The following is a 19,388-nucleotide window of genomic DNA, read 5'->3' as shown; positions in this document are numbered from 1 at the left end:
CCCACACACACCAAAGACGTCTTCAGGTGAAGTCACCTGCTAGGCAGGACTCAGAGGAAAATGAAGCCCTTGGCTGCCTTCTTCTCCATCACCTCTCAGCATGAACCTGTCAATGTTTCAGGTGATGGAGGGTATAAACTGTCCATATGTATAGCCAGTTGCACATAAAGCACACTTAAGTTAACTTGGGTTACTGGATTTAACACTATGGAAATTTCAATCGTGCTTTGACAGTGTTTCCCACAAACAAAACAATAGTGACAGATAAGACTATGGAAGAGGATCATTTGATAAATACTGTAGAAAGCCTTCACCTACTGCACATATAAACACATATAAATGTACCCATGTGTAGATAAATATATGTTGTCCTATCTGTCCATACATACACATCAATCAGAAGTACTAGGTCTCAGGCTATTTTATGTTGAATAAACCAAATCACCCAACTAGTCTCCTAAAAGTCTGTGTTATGAAATGTTTGCATCACATGTACCTTTCCATTAAGAAGAAATTAATCTTGTCTCAAACCTAGAAATAGCTATTTCTCTTTAACTGAGATGCCTTTATCTTTTAGACACTCTGGATTGTATAATACACTTTTCTATGTGGTGCTCCTTTAGCTTAGAAAATTCCTAGTAATGCATAAATCTTACTCAAGGCTTTATCTTTTTGTCTAGTCTTTTGTTTCAGTATTCATTCATTCATGTAGATTATCCTTTTGTAAAGTATTTGCTATATGCTAAGTCCTTTTAGTTCTAAGGAAGCTAGGTAACAGCATTAAGAGTATGCCACAAAATGTTGGTAAGATTGACAGTATGAATTCATATGATTCAATCAATGTCAATAAAATAGGGTTCAGTATTTTTGGTTCACTAAAACAGAATAGATAATAATTCAGTATAAAGTATACGTTACAAAAGAAGGCTCAAGCAAAGATTGATCATTGAAATTAGTTACCTTTGTTTATTTGAAATAAAAAAAAAAACTTGTATTTCATTCACTAACCACCTAGAGACACTACCAGACATATACGAATAATGGGTTACCACCAAATAAAATAGAGCACAAGAGAAGAAGGTTATGAGGAAAAAAGAAACTGCTATTATATGAGCTAAGACTGGGGCAGACTAACTCATCCAGTAGTCTAAGCAAGAGTCAAATCTATGAATCAGGACCTCAGAAATAGATCAAAGCTTTACACACACACACACACACACACACACACACACACACACACACACACACACACACACACACACGCGCGCGCGCACACACACACACACCTTGAAAAAAGCAAGAGTCTTTCTTTAGATATACCTACCAGTGCATAACCCTCTTCATCTGATTCAGGCTGAGACAAATCAGATTCACTCCTTGATTTGATCAGTCTGTAACTTGGACTTGCATGAACTAGGCGGCTCTCAGCAGTGAGACTTTCACTCCTGTCTCACATACACAAAGAAAAGGGTTTTGATTGGGGACTGTTAGTGAACATAAAACTGAATGGAAGTAGCAACACAAAGATAAAGCACAGTGAAATCATTATGTCTATCCATAGAAAGCTTGTCTCACATAATAAATAAAATAAAGCCCTTTGAAATTACATCAAATATTCTTATACTGTTACATTACAGAAAAATGTAATTTTGGAGTGTTTGTTAACTGTTTGTATGTATGAAAAACTTCCTCCTCGTGGAACCAGAAATTCACATTCCAGGCTGAGCCTGCACTGCTGCTCATTTTCAACTCATCCTAGTCACCTTGTATTTCTTCCTCTGGCTTTGACAGTGCGGAGTAGAAACTCACTGTAAGAAGTACCACAGAGAAGAGAACAGCATTTTCAGTTTCTAGTGGGGCCCACCTGGTCATAAGTCCAGTGCCTTCAGAGGCACTCACAGAAGGCTGCTGCAGCTGCCCCTCTTCCCTTCGCTTCTGAAGCTCATCAATCACAGGACTTACTCCTAATATTAGGAGCGCACAACGGTGGATCACAGAGTTGCAGGCAGCAGTGTACACATCCTGCCCCTCAGGAAGGTCTGTGCTGACCCGTCGTTCTTGCTGAGACTGTGGAGGTGGGTCATCAGCTCGGACCCCAGACCCTGCCCCACTGGTCATTCTATCCCGGTCTCTGCTACGAGCTACTTCTCGAGCTGAGAGGAAACACTGAAAGATTTCTGTAACATGCAACACAAAAACAAAGTCTTAACACATGGGGAGAAAAGCAATGAAAATAGTCAAAAAGTTTGAGCCAAAACTTACTGAACCAGTGAAAAATCAGTTTTTAGACAAGAAATACAGCATAGTAAGAAAGTTACAGAAAATGTCAAACTTTTCATAAAAATTGCAATAGGAAATGTGTGTATACATCATAGAATTTGGATATGGATGGCTCCACCTTGAAAGAGTTAGAGTTGTACCATTTTAAAACATGTCAAACTGGTAAACTGACTGCTTAGGTGTAATCGCATGAGATCTGTGATTTTGGAAAGGGCCATTTGGCCTGTTTTTTCCTCCATGAAGCAAGCCATGCTGACTCCTTGGAGAATCAAGGCTAGAAAATGCCTTGATCACCAAAGACTGCTAATGGGGTTGCCAAGTCAGCTAAACACACTCTCTAATGTGACCACCTGCCCTGCTTGCCAGACAACATCCTTGGAATTTTCCCCTATTCTAGGCCCTGTCCTGTTATTTCTTAATTTTAGTCATTTCTTTTCAAATTCACTTTTTTGTGCGGATCCCCACGTACATACAAAACTAATGAAAATTATATGCAATTTGTTAATCAGCTCTTGTATTAATGTGATTCCTACATCTAGTCCAAAAGGTCACATAAGAACTACAGAACCACTGAGTGGGTCTCCTCCAGAATTTCAAGTCTTACTACTTGTGAGTTAGGTCAGTTTCCCAAGTGTAGTCTCAGACCAGCAGCAGCTACAGTATTTGTACAACTGTGCAAATGCAAATATCAGGCCCACTCAAACTTTCTGAACCATAAGCTCTACAAACAGTCCCAGCATTATTTTAACAAATCCCCCAGCTGGCTCTAAAGACCAACATAAAGCTCTAGGTCAGTAGTTCTGACCATCTAATGCTGGGGCACAACAGTTCCTCATGTCATGGTGACCGCCAGCCATGAAATCATTTTTATTGCTACTTCATAACTGTGATTTTCCTATTGTCACAAATCAAAGCAGTCTCCAGCTTGAAAAGTGGCATGCTTTGAGGGCTTTTTAAACCAGAATATGCCAGTCACCAAACCCAGACAACATTGCTGAAGTCAAGAAATACATGCTGACAGGAGCCTGATATGGCTCTGTCCCTTGAGAGGCTTTGCCAGAGCCTGACAAATACAGAGGTGGATGCTCATAGCCAACCATTGAACTGAGAATGGAGTCCCCAATGGAGGAGTTAGAGAAAGGATTGAAGGAGCTGAAGGGGTTTGTAACCCCATAAGAACAATACCAACCAACCAGAGCTTCCAGGAACTAAACCACCAACCATAGAACACACATGGACGGACCCGTGGCTCCAGCTGCACATGTAGCAGACCATGGCCTTGTTGGGCATCAGTGGGAGGAGAAGCCCTTGGTCCTGCCAAGGCTCAATGCCCCAGTATAGGGGACTGTCAGGGTGAAGAGGTGGAAAGGAGTGGGAGGGTAGGAGGGCACCCTCATAGAAGCAGGAGAGGGGAAATGGGGGTTTATGGAGGAGAAAGCAGGAAAGAGGATAACATTTGAAATGTAAATAAAATATATCCAATAAAAGTAAAATGGGGAGAAAAACAAAACATACATACAAAAGCATTAGAGTGACACTACCCTGGTTTCAAACGCCCCCTGTAATGTTGGCTAATGCAAATGTAAATCCCTGGTACAGTGTCAGATGCTTTTAGAAGCACTACATGAACACTCTTTCTGTTTTCCTACAGAATGTCATGATCTTCAGATTTCAAGTAAGAAGAATGTCCTTACTGCCAGCTGTCATCACTTCATGTTCCCGTTCTTCTTCGTCGTCTTCAGGCTCCGGGTGCCCATCCTCCCTGTCTCTCTCAGCCAGCTCCTCCATTTCAGCTTCTTCATCAATGGTCCGGGTAAAGGAATGCTCTTGAGGATCAACATCTGCAGAGTCTTGGTTGTCTGATATCTTAAAGAAATAATAAGGAAACTATACTGATTATATATTTTTTGAAAGCTTTAAAAAGTTTTTAAGAAACCTAAATTTTTATGTTTAGAAAATACTGATAATAACAATAATAACACCATAAACTTTACAAATGATACACTGGTAATTTGCAAAGATTACATGGACTATATGCACATATATACAAACAGAATGTTCTTTCTTCCCTGGTATTTTCACTTATATGTCATGCTATACATCGATTCACATTTACTTTGTGTTTGGCTATAAACTACAAAGCTGCAATGTAAGTTTCATGATACAAGCACAAAAGGTGATTTTTGTTATTTGGCTTTGTATTTTTTTGTTACTGTTTGTTTGGTTAGTTGGTTTGAGATGGGGTCTCTCTATTCAGCCCTGGCTGTGATGAAACTCACTGTGTATGCCAGGCTAGTCTTTAACTCACAAAAACACTTGCCTCTGCCTCCAAGTGCTGGAATTAAAGGCATGTGCCAGCAAAAGGTGACTATTTGATCCTGTTGTTCCCTTCAAGTTCTTCATGCTATTACTCTGTACAATCAATGCCTGTGAGAACAGTATTAGGGCTCAAACTCAAAGCCTTACAAAAGCACTCTACCACATAACTTTAAGTCCAGATCACCAATAATTCTAAATTTAAGATAGCACTTTTTAAATTTTAACTTTGCCCTCCTTCCCACCCACAAAGATCCAAAAGTTCAAAATCTAATGAGAACTATGTTAATGTAGTTTCCCATGTGGTCATGCTACCCAACAGTTATCTAGACTTAAAAAAGTCTCAAATATCATAACCTAATAATTCCTCTCATAAGTTTCAATACAAAATACAAATGAAAACTTTCAATTACGATTATGACCAGTAAATAACTTAGAAATTTTACAGTATACAAATACTTAGCAGTGAGGCCCATATTCACATATTTACTTTCATATACTTGAGTTTTAAATTGGAGCCTGGATAAATGATAAATTAATTAAATTACATTTAAGGTCACTCTCAAATATCCATCTTCATACTAAGTCAGTACATGCTCAAGTCTTATCTGTTGTTTATGCTTAGGGACTAAATCACAAAGAGCAGCAAAGGCTCTGATGTGTCCCAGTTTTAAAATAAGCCTGTGAAGAGGATGCTCTTAGGCTTGTTTCTGTAATTCCAGGGTTGTACAGTCAGAATCCGCAACCCCTTTCAGAATCCTCTATTTGTCTCCATATTTACTCCTGGATCATCCTCAGTTGGTGGCCTCGACCTTCACTTCCAGAGTGCACAACTATGACTATGGGACTGCTGCCGTGCTTATGACCTTGGCCCTTTGGTGCGAGTTTTGCATTTTTAGTCAGTCTGAGGTATCTGGTAATATCCCTGATGACTGCTAGCATCATATGTTAACAGGTTAATTCCAATGTAACTGCCAGTTTGCACCTGTCACCTACGTAGGCTATTACCTAGCAACCCTATTGCAGTTGATGAAAATACCCCAGCACGTTTATTATTCCACTAGAAAACATGCTAGCATGTTCTGAACATTCACACCAATCAAGGCATGTTTTTCATACATTGTGGGGCCACCTCTGACAAGCTTGCAGAAAAACATAGAAATTAATTGATTTCCAACGTTACCCATCTGTCTCGTGATGATGACCTGGTTTGAATAAGTTCAAGGTTCTTGCAAGCAAGTAAACGACTTCGAACTTTGTATACACAACGATACACTTCTGATAAGCTTTTACCAGGTTGGTATCTAAATAAAGAACCAAAATAGAAAAGTTACCTAATTTCTAACATCATGAGAGCAAATATTTGTCTGAGGATAGTTTTTAAGTTACTTGCCGGCTTTCTCCACATGCTTGACTAAGTAAGTTTGTATGTTTGAGGAGTGCTGCAAGAACAAATCTAGACACAGTGTCCAAGAGAGACTCATTACTTAAAGTTGCACTGTCCCAATCTGAAAATAAAATGATACAATGACATTTTTAAAAACTCAAAACAGTTCTGGGGTGATTTTAATAGCTTTTGTTCCCCAATACCTGAATTTCATCGATATTTTCAACAACTACTTGACAAATACACAAATACCGTTTCAGGTGCTATGGATACAGTTTTGAACCATGAACCATAACCATGGGTTATGGAGATGCAAAAGACAGTAGATGAATGACAAGCAGGGGCTAAGGAGAGAAAGGAAGCAGGGCAAGAACTGGGGAACTGTGCTCTATAATTACTATTTCACTCAGGAGGCTCTATTAGCTTTCTGATTTGAACAGAGATCTAAGTGTAGCAAGGAAAGAAACCTCAAGGATACAGAATATCATTAGGATAACCATGTGATAAGAACATAGCTTGAGGGTTCAAGAGGTCAGAATTGCTGGAGCAAAGGTCCATGTACAAGAATGGCAGGAGATTGCATTAGAAAGCTGGTATGAAATTAGACTATAACTTATCTTGCAAACCAGGGCAAATCCTTTAGATTTGACTTTTTTAGCATAAAGAGCTTTAAACACAGAAATGGCATAATCTGACTTATATTTTAAAAGCTCTTGGATGGAGAACTTACTATTACTACATAGATAGTAAAAGCAGGTCTCATTACTGCAGTAAGCAATGATGGTGATAAAACCAGGGTAGGAATGATTCAAGTAGTGAGAAGTTTTCAGAGTCCACATAAATTCTACAAGTATTGTCAAAATTTGAAGCCAAAAAGAATTTAAATGTATTAGTTAAGAGTATAGTAGGAATGGAAGACCATTCAAGTTTTGTGGGAAAGGAACTGGAATAAAAGTCTAGATTTGAACATTTTCATTAAGTAGTCTAAAAACTGAATGCACTATTGACTTATTCCCACATATATAAACATGTATATGATACGTATATGATATTATAAAGTAGATTCTGTGAGAGTACAAGAACATATGGGCAGTTCAAAATATCTGGACAGAAATGAATATATATAATTGAAAACTCAAACAACAGCATTAAATGAAGAAAACTAGTTAGGTGGTCCCTGCCCGTCTTTAATTCTGTGTTGGCAGAACATGAAGTATATTATACTAGATAAAGTATATACTCTTAAAATAAAGAAAATTCAGCAGATTCAATGGGGTGGGTACTGTCTTCCCTATTTCCAGAGTGATTTCGTCACTGCTCATCTGACAGATTTACTAAATAATGATTGAACTTCAGTGAAAAAAAAAAACAAACAAAAATTGTCCTTGGAAAATATCAAGCCCCATTTAGTTTTACTTGTTCTTAACTATTTTTAAGGCTCCTTCCCCAAAAGATAAAATGTTATATATTAATTTTTCACTTTATTTCCATGTGTTGGCTAAAAATATAAATCCAGACTTAACTACTTTATAGGTAAAAGAACTGACAATGCAAACATGCCTAACTTTATATAAAACTTTATAGTGCACAGAAACTCTTATAACACGTGTGTATATGTATGTGTGCATTCAGAGTTTATCCACCTCAGGTTCTGGAAACTGCTATGACATAAACAGGACTATAGTTTAAGGATGCTAATTTTCAACATACAGAGCAAATGCAGTGATCTGTGCTGTTTCGGATCCAGCATGCATCATCCTGCTGTTAAGTTTTTAAAGTAATGAGTTCATAAAGACCATCACTGAAGCTGTATTTATTTTATATCAAACATCACAGAATGCTTATAGATGCTTACTATTAAGCATGAAGTCCACAGTAAAGTATCAAGCATATAGCACATTGTATTTACCTTAAGTGTATATGTAGGTTTTAAAAGTTCTCATTCCAACATAACAAATGATAATATGATATAAAATTTAATTGTGGGCTGATAAAGTGGTTCAGCAAAAGTATTTGCTGTCCAAGGTTAATGACCTGAGTTCAACCGTCCAAACCCATGGAGGGAGGAGAGAACTGACCCCCTGAAAATTATCTTCTCAACTCCAAAGCTGCACCATGACATATTAGACCTGCACCCACACACACAATAATTTTTTAAAAAGAAATTTAAGCCCAACTACATAATGACACAAAATATTCAAGTATCAAAACTGCATCTTAGATAAGTAAAATTTTTCTTATTTATCTTTCATCTCTGGATAGGAATCAACATAACAATAAATGATCAGAAATAAACAAAAATGAATGGTCTGTAGCTACTCTGTATGCTGTTTTTGACATTACACTTATTTATTTACGTGTGGGCAGGGCAATGCTATAGAATGCATGTGTGTAGGCCAGAAAACAACTTGCATCATGTAGTCTTGAGGACTGAAATCAAATTGTCAGGCTCAGTAGCAAGTCTCACTAGCTTTGTTTGCTTGTTTTTAAGGAGGTCTCCCTATACTGCCCAGGCTGGTCTTGAACTCATGGACAAACACCCTGTCTCATTCTTCCAAGTAGCTGGGAATAGAGGTGTAACTACCATGCCTGGATGAGACAAAATTTTCAATGGTACCATTTCTTTCTGTTATTATTACATTTTTTTTTTTTTTTTGAGAGAAAGGGAAGAGGGGAGAGGAAAGGGGGAGAGGGGAGGGGAAGAAAGAGGAGAGAGGAGGGAGAGGAAAGGAGGGGAGAGTGCACTCTGGAGTATGACTGCCATGACAGGTATGAAGGGCAAAGGGCAAACTGCAGTTCTCATGTGGGTCCCTGGGACTGAACTCGGGACATCAGGTTTAGCACAACTGACCATGAACCATATCACTAGCCATCAAGCTATCATTCCACTGTGTTTAAAGATCTAAATAACTGGTCTAGGAATAGTAGCACATTTGGTAATTTCAGTACTCAGGAAGCTGAGGGCAAGAGGACTAAGTTTAATGCCAGACTTGAGCTTAAGACTCCGTCTTTAAAAAGAAATGTACATAATATATACCTCAGTTCGTTTTATTTATAAAAGATTAAAGCCAATGAAAAGTGAAGACATATTTACTTTTACCATCTTTTAAACCTGAGAATTCCAAGATACACAAGAAAACTAAGGATAGGATAAGAAAAAACAACATGGAAAAAAACAGAAACAACAGATGTGACTCTCAACGATACAGGTGACTAAGTTTGTCTGCTTGGGGTACTTATTTTGAGATAGGGCTTCATATAACCAAGATTAGCTTCAAACTCACTCCATACTGGAAACTGATCTTAAACTGACCTTCCTGCCTCACATTCAGAGTGCTGGAATTACAGGTCTGTACCACAACGCCCATACTGTCAAACATAGGCGCTAAAAATAAATCAAGGCAGTTGTCTGAAATTTACACATAAAACTAATTCTACTGGATAAAAAATATTAGAAATGGAAATACTACCATATATTTGTATACTATTTCACTATTACATTTAATAGCATATTTTATCTCAAATGGGTGTTATTAGCACTCTGAATAGGCAAAAATTTTCATATAAAGAAATATTCAATACATCTAAATATATATCCTCTGACATAATGCTTCACTGAATACTTTTATAAAATGATTATTACACTGAGTCCAACTGTAACACAATCAATTTTCTTTAAATGGGATATATATGAATATGACAAATAACCTGATGCATTTTCCACAAACAGAAAAACAACTATTTTAAACTGTTACTTAAATGAAAACATTTGCTCAAAAACAGCAACAGGATGCTATTGTTTTTTTATCTATACAAACACCTGACTAGTTAGGTAAGTCAGCTATTCATTCACCCACTTCTCTTTATCTTACCTTTACTAACAGCATAATCCTGCATGCTGATCCAGAGGCTTCTAGCAGGCTCTTTAGAACAACCCAATGCCAAGTCTACATAGACAGCAATTTCAGGACGCAATTTGTAATCAAAAGGCTTCTGTTCTTCATTTCCTGAAAGAGCTACTTCTAATAGGCAGCTCATACATTTATCTATTAAAAAATTAAAAATTAATAATTCTGTTTATTAGTTTCTCTTTCTCCCATCATCCCATTATATTATTACAATGTGCATGCATGTGCATGTGCGTGTATATGAGCACTATACCATATGTGGAGGTCAGAAGACAACTTGTAGGAGTCACTTTTCCTCCACCAAGTAGGTCCTAGTGATCAAGCTCAGTTATCAGTCCTAGCAGCAAACACGTTACACGCTGACCCTCAGTCCTCAAGTTTTCTTTGTTTGGTGTTAGGGATTTGAGACAGGGTTTCTCTGTGTAGTCCTGCCTGTTCTGGAACTCACTCTGTAGACCAGTCTGACCTCAAATTCAAGAGACCTTCCTGCCTTTGCCTCCCAGCTGCTAGGATTAAAGGTGTATGCCAGTACTGTCTGGGTAAACTCCCAATCTTAAACTTCATAAATTTTTAACTGCAAATAAGATCCTATATACTCAAAACATAAAATAATGTACTTGGGGCTACAGTAGACACTACTAGAATGAAGCCCTCTAATTTTTTTAATTGGAGGCAATATCACCTCTCTCACTCCCTTTAAAGAGAAAGAAATGAACATTTTGGCAATAGAGTCAGGAATGCAAAATGTCCTACATATGAAGTACAACCTTGAAAACCACTGTATTAAAACTGCATGGTATTCTGTTTGAAAAACAGTGGAACCACGGGAAAGATAATCTATTATTATTATTATTATTATTATTATTATTATTATTATTACTATTAACCTTTAATAGATTAAAGGAAAACAATCAGTTAAGAGTGATACAAAAAGGATCAGAGATGCCATGAACAAAACTTCCAATATTTCAACAGAATTTTTAGCCCTCAGAATCATTATTATATTTTTGGAAACAAGGGTGTTGCTCTACTATCTGGGCTGACCTTCTTTCTCTCAAGTACTACCATGTTGAGAATGTGCTGGATCAGTTCACTTTTTTCCCTCCACTGTTCTAAAATGATGGTCAGGGTTTTGACAAGTACAAAAAGTCAACTCACCCCATAATATAATAGAAATATTATACATTCAGTTTTACAGAGGCAAGTATCTTTTTTGATATGTTACACAATTTTACTTCGTAAAAAAATAAAAAAATGAGATTAAAGTTGAAGTTTATTTTATTCATATTTAAGTCCAGTTAAAAGGTATGTATGGGTCTCTCTCTTGGCCTCTCCTGCCCTGGTGCTCTTGCAGCCTCCCTCTTCCCTTCCCTTCCCCCCTCTCTGTCCCACGTGCTCATGGCCGGCCTCCACTCCTCTACTCCTCTACTTCTTTCTCTCTCCCTGCCTCTACCACCCTCTTAACTCTCCCATGACCTGAATAAACTCTATTCTGTACTAAAAAAAAAAAAAAAAAAAAAAAAAAAAAGGTATGTATGGATCAACAGAGACCTCTTTTACTCAAGGGATTACTGGGGACTACTACAGGTGTGAGCGCTGAAAACACTGTATTATCCTGCTAACTGTTGCCTGAGTATCTCACAATAACTTCCTCTGCTTCCTGCGTATCCATCAGTCTGGCATTCGTTAGCCACAACCAACTCACTCTCTGGTTCAAAGGTGAACGGTGGGTACCTGCTTCTATTGGAAAAGGGAACTGTTTTCCTTGCTCTTATTTATCTTATGTGCATGCCCAAAACAAAGCTTTTCTTTTTCTTTCTACCCTCCCTTTCTCCCTGTCTATCCCAGCCCTTTTCTTCCCCCATCTCTTTTGACTTTACCTTGTATATATTTGAGTCTTTTACTGAAAAAAAAAAAAAAAAGGAAAAATTCGGCTTAATATAGGCTGACTAATCCTACTCAGATTTTTTTTTTAAGACTTTATTTTATATGAGTACTTAGTTGCTGTCTTCAAACACACCAGAAGAGGTCATCAGATCCCATCAGCTACCATGTGGTTGCTGGTAAACTGAACTCAGGACCTCTGGTGAAGAGCAGTCAGTGCTCTTAACACTAAGCCATCTCTCCAGCACTCATTATTTCATAGAATCAAATTTAGAGGATCAGGGAGATTAAAATACCAATCCTAGATAAGACTGCTAAATCATACTGGGACACTGACTAAATCTTGTGTTAAGTATAAGAGCCAAGAAAGAGGAGAAATGGGAGATATGTTAAGAAAGAAAACTACAAAGGGAGGAATAAAACCTGCCATTCAAACCTATGGAGAGTGACTGTGCTGGCTAGTTTATGTCAACTTGACACAAGCTGAGGAAAGAGAACCTCAACTGAGAAAATGCCTTCACGAGACTGGACTACGGGCAGGCCTGTAGGGTATGTTCTTAGTGGTTAGTATAGTAGGGTTCAATCCGTTGCCTCAGGGCTGATGGTGCTGGTTTCTGAGAAAGCAAGCTGAACAGTCATGGGGAGTAAACCTTCAAGTAAGCAGCATTCCTCTTGGCTCTAGATTCCTGTCATCTTCCAACTTCTGTGATGATGAACAATGATGGAGAAGTATAAGCCAAATAAAGCCATTCCTCTCCAAGGTGCTTTTGGTCATGGTGTTCTATCACAACAATTGTAACCCTGACTAGTGTCTGAAAATTGGACATTGCTCAGTCCTGATAGGTTCTCTTCACGTGCATTCTACTCAGGGAAGTGGTTTTCCAACCAAAACCTTTAGAATACAGTCAAGTATTTTTTCTACGACTTGATCAAAATGTGTGGAAAGTGTGTAACAGAATGGGACAAGACCTGTATTTCTGGCTCTTTTGAAATGAAGGTCTCTCATTGTAGCCTAATCAAGCCTTGAACTTATCACAAAGCTTAGACAACATCTTGCAGCAATTCTCCTGACTCGGCCTCTCGAGTGCTAGGATTACAGGGCTAAGCTACCATAGTTGGCTCTTGACCAGTTGTTCACAACCTGTGAGTCACCCTTGGGGATAATATATCATATATCCTGAATATCGGATATTTAAATTATGGTTCATAACAATAGAAACATTACATTTAAGAAATAGAAGTGAAATAACTGTATGGCTGCGTGTCACCACATCATGAAAACCTCTATTAGAGATGCAGCGTTCCAAAGGTCTCCCTAGATCCACTATCACTGCACCAGTGGTTCAGGCCCTTCACAAGCTGAGACCCACTTCCCTAGACCATGCTGCAGAACTTAGTTGTTCTTCTGTGAACTGCACATTACAATTTTAGATCCTCTTTTAAACTGGCATGAAAAATGCATGAGTACTGTATTCAACATTCAGGTAAGAGATCCAAGAACAAAGTTTGTGTTTCATGTGCTTCAGAGCAGCGTATTACCCAACTGTGGGGTGTCCATCTCCACACCATCACTGAAAAGTGGTGTCTTCATCCAGTATGCAGTATCCTGCTCCTCTGGAGACACAGGGGAGCCTTGAAGCATGCCACCAAGGCATCGCCCGATGAGGAGAGCAATTGTTCTTTCCAGATCTACAAGCCAGACCCAAGACTGAGCTGGCTGAGGTAATGGCACACCAGCTGGGTCAATTACTTCTGGCCCCCCTAAAGAGAAAATCGGTAGTAATTGTGTCTTTATCTGTTATTTTTAAATTTTAAAAACTTTCTCATTATCTCTAACCTATTAAACTATAACATACTGAAGAAAATATTTTCTTAAAAAGAAAACACAGCATTTTCTGTATACAAATTACCTGGTCTGTTAAGACTAATTTAAATTTTACTCAGACATGTAAGGCTATCAAACAATTTTTTTGTAAAGTTACTAACTGTAAGATAAATACTAAATCAGAACATGAAAACTTATCTCAATGGGTTCTATTATGCTATCTAGAATAAATTTTACCATTTTTAGTCAGTCTTTGGAACTAACCAAACAAGAATTCATTAATTAAAGTGACACTATTGCTTACTGCTCTTCTGGCTCGCACTCAAGATTGTCCGATACTAAGATCAAGACCCAGGCTTTTTGATTAGATGCTTGTTTCTCAAAGTTCTTCACACACACACACACACACACACACACACACACACACAAACACCATGATAGCTGTGAGGATAACAAATCAGAAATCAGTGGTGGGAAAAACACATTCCAAAAGGTAGGTATTTGAAAAAAAAAATTAGTGAACAAGTCTAGTAAAACTAATAATAAAAAAACTCCATGTATTTTAAAAATAAAAATAATATATACCAATGCTTACACAGGAAATATTTTAAACCACTAATGAATACAAACACTTTTCTACCAATAAACTTGAAAGCCAACAAAATAACACTTTCTAGAAAAATAACAATTTCTAAAATGGATTAGAAAAAAAATTCCACAATCCATGCACATACACAGTAAAAATGTAAGTGAATAAGCTACAAGGGCTAGATAATTTCAGAGAAAAATCGCTCTAGCACTGCAATAAAAGATAATCTTTACCTTAAACATTACTTCAGAAAACAGGGGGGAAAAACCTAAGATTCCAAATTCACACTATATGGTAATAATTTGGCAAACTAGGCAAGAACATGAAAAAGAGAAACTTTTTAAAAATAATCAATTATTAACCCAAAGAAATTCAGAACAGCTCATCCAACACAAGAAAGTTCTCAGATACTTTAAAGCAAAAATAACCCCCAAACTATTCACATTAAACCAAGTCACTATGCTGATACCAGCATAGTCATGAATTTCATATTTTGATCATTTCCATGCAGTGGTCAACAGAACTGACCACTGCTCCAGCAAGAGAGCTTCAGTGTTAAAGTTCTCCAGCAAGAGAACTTCCTGTCAAAGTCCAATGCTTTCCAGTAAAAAAAAAAAAAGAAAAGAAAGAAAAACAGAACAAACAAACACTCTAGGCACTAAACAAGTGGCTTTCTCAAGGTTACACAAGAGTTACTAGCAGAGATTTAAAAAAAAAAAAAAAAAAGACAATTCATCAAGTTTAAAAGATCTTATGGTGAAGTCTGACTGCTGTAACACAAAGACTCCAGTAGGTAACAATAATACTCTTGCAAGCATAAGCTACTGTCAGCTGTCTAGAATCACCAGCATTATATTCACCAAGAATTAATTAGAATGCCATGTTTAAAATCAAATGCACTAAAAAGATACTTTCTTAATCTCCATTTTAAAATTCAACCAGTTGTCTTTATATTTAACCAAAATAAGAAATATGTTACTAACTAATACAACCACTCTGGAAATCAGTCTGGCGATACCTCAGAAAATTGGACATAATACTACCTGAAGACCCAGCTATTCCACTTCTGGGCATATACCCCAGGGACACCTTAGTACACAACAAAGATATATGCACCACAATGTTCATAGCAGCTCTATTTATAATAGCCAGAAGCTGGAAAGTACCCAGATGTCCTTCAGAAGATGAATGGATACAAAAATTGTGGTACATTTACACAATGGAATACTACTACTCAGCCACCAGAAACAATGACTTGACCAAATTCTTAAGAAAATGGCTGCATCGAGAGAATATCATTCTGAGTGAGATAACCCAGTCACAAAAGAACAGACATAATATGCTGTCACTGATAATGGGATGCTAACCCCAGAGGCTCGCACTGCCCCAGAAACAACTCACAGACTGTATGAAGTCCAAGAAATAAAGAAAACAAAACAAAACAAAACAAAACAAAAAAATCTCTATACAACAAGAAAACTTTGACTATTTCCATGTTACATTTTGTTTTACATGTACTTTATGCTCATTGTAACTATTAAGTTTTCAATGCATACTATCAAACCTTTAAAAAAATCAAGTACTGACTAAAAAATATATTCATAGTTTTATGTAAAAATTACTTTAAAATCTGAAAAAAAAGTACTGACAAAAATGTATTGTATAATTTTATGCAAACAATGCTTAAAGTCTGTACATTTATCTTTGTTTTGTAAAATAAAGTTGTTAAAAAAAATAGTAATAGTCATAATAAGATTGATGACATAGGCCCAGGTCCTCAAAACACTTTTCATACAATTGTAAAAATGCTTTATAATTAAAATATAAAGTTAATCATCAATAAATAGGAAGCCTAAAACATCGGCACTGAATATGAAGAGAACTACAGACATCAAAGGTTTGATTTGCTGTTTAGAGTGTGCCACGACAGTGCATTTGTATCTAGTTTCTAATCCTTTATATATATATATAACCTAAAGACAGGGATTTCTAGAAAGATATGATGCGCTTTTAGCCCTCTGCATAACTAAGGACACAGTTGCCTTTGAATTTCCCGTTTGTGACTGAACTGTGAAAAAAATGTGGATTCATATCTATTTACCTCTCATGTCACAATTTGAACCCTGATATGACCCATGTATAGCTTTTCTGTCTGAAGAGTCATTTTCTTCATCATTAGGAAGAAAATTCATCATTTACAGAAGGATGGTTTAGGAAATACTTGCCCTTTGTTATAATCAGTATTGTACATTTCCAAGTGTTTATTCTAAGGTGTCAAAAATTAGCATTAAATTGAATAGCATGCTTTCTTTTTCACTGTGCATGTCATGACCTTTAAACAAAATAGAGTTTGTTTAAGAAATAAATGAATATTTAATTTTTTGCAACAAAAAAAGAAATATGTTACTATCAAATATATATTTAAAATAATATTTTTAATATTTATGACATAAAATGCTTAAATCAAATATAATGATCCACTGATTATATATGTATTATTTTAAATACCTCAAAGGAAAAAAGTAATGCTGACTAAAATATGACACAATTTTGCTACTATTGAAAGGCTTAATTTCAATTTATTGAAAATCTTAATTTCAAAGATGTCGAACTCTGAAGGACAAAAAGCCTTAGAACCACTGACCATAAAGATGCTTTCTGTGATGTCCATAAGCAATTTTCTTAGCTACTGCACGTCAGTTGCCCACTTCTGACTTTTCACTCTTAGAAGATAGCATATCTTTCTGATCACATGAAACAGCCATATTGCTGGGTCTTGTTTTATTTGAGGTATGAAAGAACAACCTTTCTCAAAAACATTATTTTTTTTATTGCTTATACTTACCATGAAGAGGCCACTGTAGTTCTTGGTCTTCTAAAAGAGCTGCAGCTGGCAGGAGTCTATTAAGGCAATCAAGAGGTGGCAAGAGGTCCAGGAGGTAACTCAGTAAAGGACGAGCCACTGACACAGGGAGTAACAGTAGGGAGTTAACAATCTGGCAGAGCATACTGCCTGCGGCTGACACATACACCACATCTGGGAAAAGCAAGAATACAATGTACACCAGTTACCTCAAACAATCTTAAAAAAAAACAAAACAAAAAAAAAAACAAAAAAAAAAAAAAACCCAAAAAAACAAATACTTCTTCAGTTTGGAAAGAGAGTAGACAAGTTCAGTAACTCTTTGTTCAATACCTACCTGAGAGCTTTTCACCTTAGTATTTACTATCAGAAAATAACACCTATAGACACTTTGTACAAAAGCAAACTTACCTAGCATGCCAACAAACTCCAAACACAGAAACTGCTTCCTTAAGATTCATTTATAATACCACATCCATTAATTCATCCCCACCTTTAATTCAGAGTATCTACAACAGAGTAAGTGCTATTCTAGGTGCAGACACAGCCATGACCAAAGCAGCCAAAAGTTCCCATCATCCTGTGTTGTTAACATTCTAATAAGGCAAGCTTTTTATATTTTTCTAAATTAAAATAATTTTAAAATTGAGATCATATTATATCTGTTCTAATAAGACAAGCTTTATATATTTTTCTAAATTAAAATAATTTTAAAATTAAGAACATAAAGTATCTGTCCTTTTAATACGGGCATCACTTTTCAATTGAATTTGTCCCATTACTGCACTATACTCAGGGAAAGGAGGAACATTTAAAAGTGAGCTCAGTCTGAATGAACAATAAACTTACACTGCATACATAACAGCTAAACCAGACAAATAAATAATAGTCTTGGTTTCTCAGCTGATTTCTTTCCTTTCTTCTTTTGTTTGGGGGGGGGGTGGGGTGGGGTGGGGATGGGGAGAAAAACTTCAGAGATCAACAACCAAGAAAATATTTAGTAAGCAACTAGAGAGGCTCCAGTACTGGGGAAAGTCCTCAGCGAGACAGAAACATAGGAACATGTGCATGGTGGTTAAAGACACAGACTAGGTGGCCTACTTGAAACGGATATAGGATTAAAAGCAAAATTTAGAGGATTCCAATGCAGAAGGGCATATCCAAAGGAAGAGAGCAAATCCTTCAGGAAGTCCCAGAAAAACACTGGTTAAGATAGGTAAGAAAAAGCAGGACTGTATTACACAAAAGAAAGCATTTCAAAGAAATTGGACAGGGTGTGGTAATGACCCCACAACCTTTGATGGAAGACTGAGTCAGAAAAATTGCTTTGAGATTGAGAACAGCATATTCTACAGCAGAAGACCCTGTCTTGAGAAAAGGGGAGGCAGAATACTGCCAAATATGCAGTATTTGATATTTGATATGCAGTATTAGATAAAAAACGTTATTTTATATCATAAATTAACTGTTTGAGTTTATATCACCGAATACCTTTAAATTATATCTATTGAGATAATTAAAATCCTTTAAGATCTCACTGTTACATCAGCCTGAAGGAAAGGAAACAATGAATACAAACCTCAGGATCATTTCTCCTCCATGCAGAGGTTATCAGGCCCTCTTGAAGTTTTGGTAAACTTCAATGACTCTTGCTTTATAACCACGGGATAAATGTGAAATTCAACATCAAACTCACCTCTTAATTTTTCTCCAACACTGCCATTCCAAGGACTTTCTTTGAGCAAATTTGCAGAACGTGAATAGACATCTGTGGCATGAGGCAGCAAAAGCTGCAGATGTTTATGAAGCAAGGCCACACTGCTTGAGTTCTGAGAAGGAAAAACCCTAAATTACTACTCTGAAAGATCAAAAATAAAAAATATTATGGTATCCCCAACTATCTAAGTTGTGTGTTCGTAACAGAGCACCATGAAAAGCATAGCATTCATACCTCAGTGATGTCATTAATATGGCAAAAGGCGAGCAGTTGTTTCTGTAACGAACACAGTAGTTCATGGAGATGAGCAGGCTGACTGTTCTCTGAAGGTGATGTTCCAAGAAGGTATTTATCACTATTCTTTTCTAGCTCTCCAAATGCTTGATCCTAAAATAACACATAATGAAGATATTTTAAGTATGTTTAGAAAACTATTGTTATGTTTATTCTTATTACGTGAGAAACACTTGATAAAATTTTGACATGTTGTTTTAAGTTAGATATTACTTGGACATCACAGTATTTCAGATCTGATAGTTGTCTATCTTTGGAGAAGAGAATCTAAAATTTTATTTATATCGTTTAAATGTTACAATACGTTGACCTAAAAAGATCCTTA

The 19,388-nt window shown here is 36.7% G+C and overlaps 1 protein-coding gene across 1 annotated transcript in view; it reads right to left on the bottom strand.

Annotated features, from left to right (window-relative positions):
* Positions 1 to 19,388, bottom strand: part of HERC1 (HECT and RLD domain containing E3 ubiquitin protein ligase family member 1) — a 146,045-nt gene that overhangs the window by 87,080 nt on the left and 39,577 nt on the right. The window contains exons 15-24 of the mRNA XM_080934559.1: positions 19,004 to 19,156; positions 18,749 to 18,881; positions 17,035 to 17,226; positions 13,315 to 13,536; positions 9,856 to 10,029; positions 5,990 to 6,104; positions 5,780 to 5,900; positions 3,975 to 4,146; positions 1,865 to 2,177; positions 1,325 to 1,445 (exon numbers count right to left, since the gene is read on the bottom strand). Of these exons, the coding sequence (XP_080790685.1) occupies positions 1,325 to 1,445; positions 1,865 to 2,177; positions 3,975 to 4,146; positions 5,780 to 5,900; positions 5,990 to 6,104; positions 9,856 to 10,029; positions 13,315 to 13,536; positions 17,035 to 17,226; positions 18,749 to 18,881; positions 19,004 to 19,156 (1,716 nt within the window). The remainder of the gene's footprint in view (positions 1 to 1,324; positions 1,446 to 1,864; positions 2,178 to 3,974; positions 4,147 to 5,779; positions 5,901 to 5,989; positions 6,105 to 9,855; positions 10,030 to 13,314; positions 13,537 to 17,034; positions 17,227 to 18,748; positions 18,882 to 19,003; positions 19,157 to 19,388) is intronic.

Source organism: Micromys minutus (assembly GCF_963924665.1).
Source record: "Micromys minutus genome assembly, chromosome: 21".
Classification (NCBI taxonomy): domain Eukaryota; kingdom Metazoa; phylum Chordata; class Mammalia; order Rodentia; family Muridae; genus Micromys; species Micromys minutus.
Note: the sequence above shows the minus strand (reverse complement) of the source record. Positions and strands in the feature narration are given on the sequence as shown.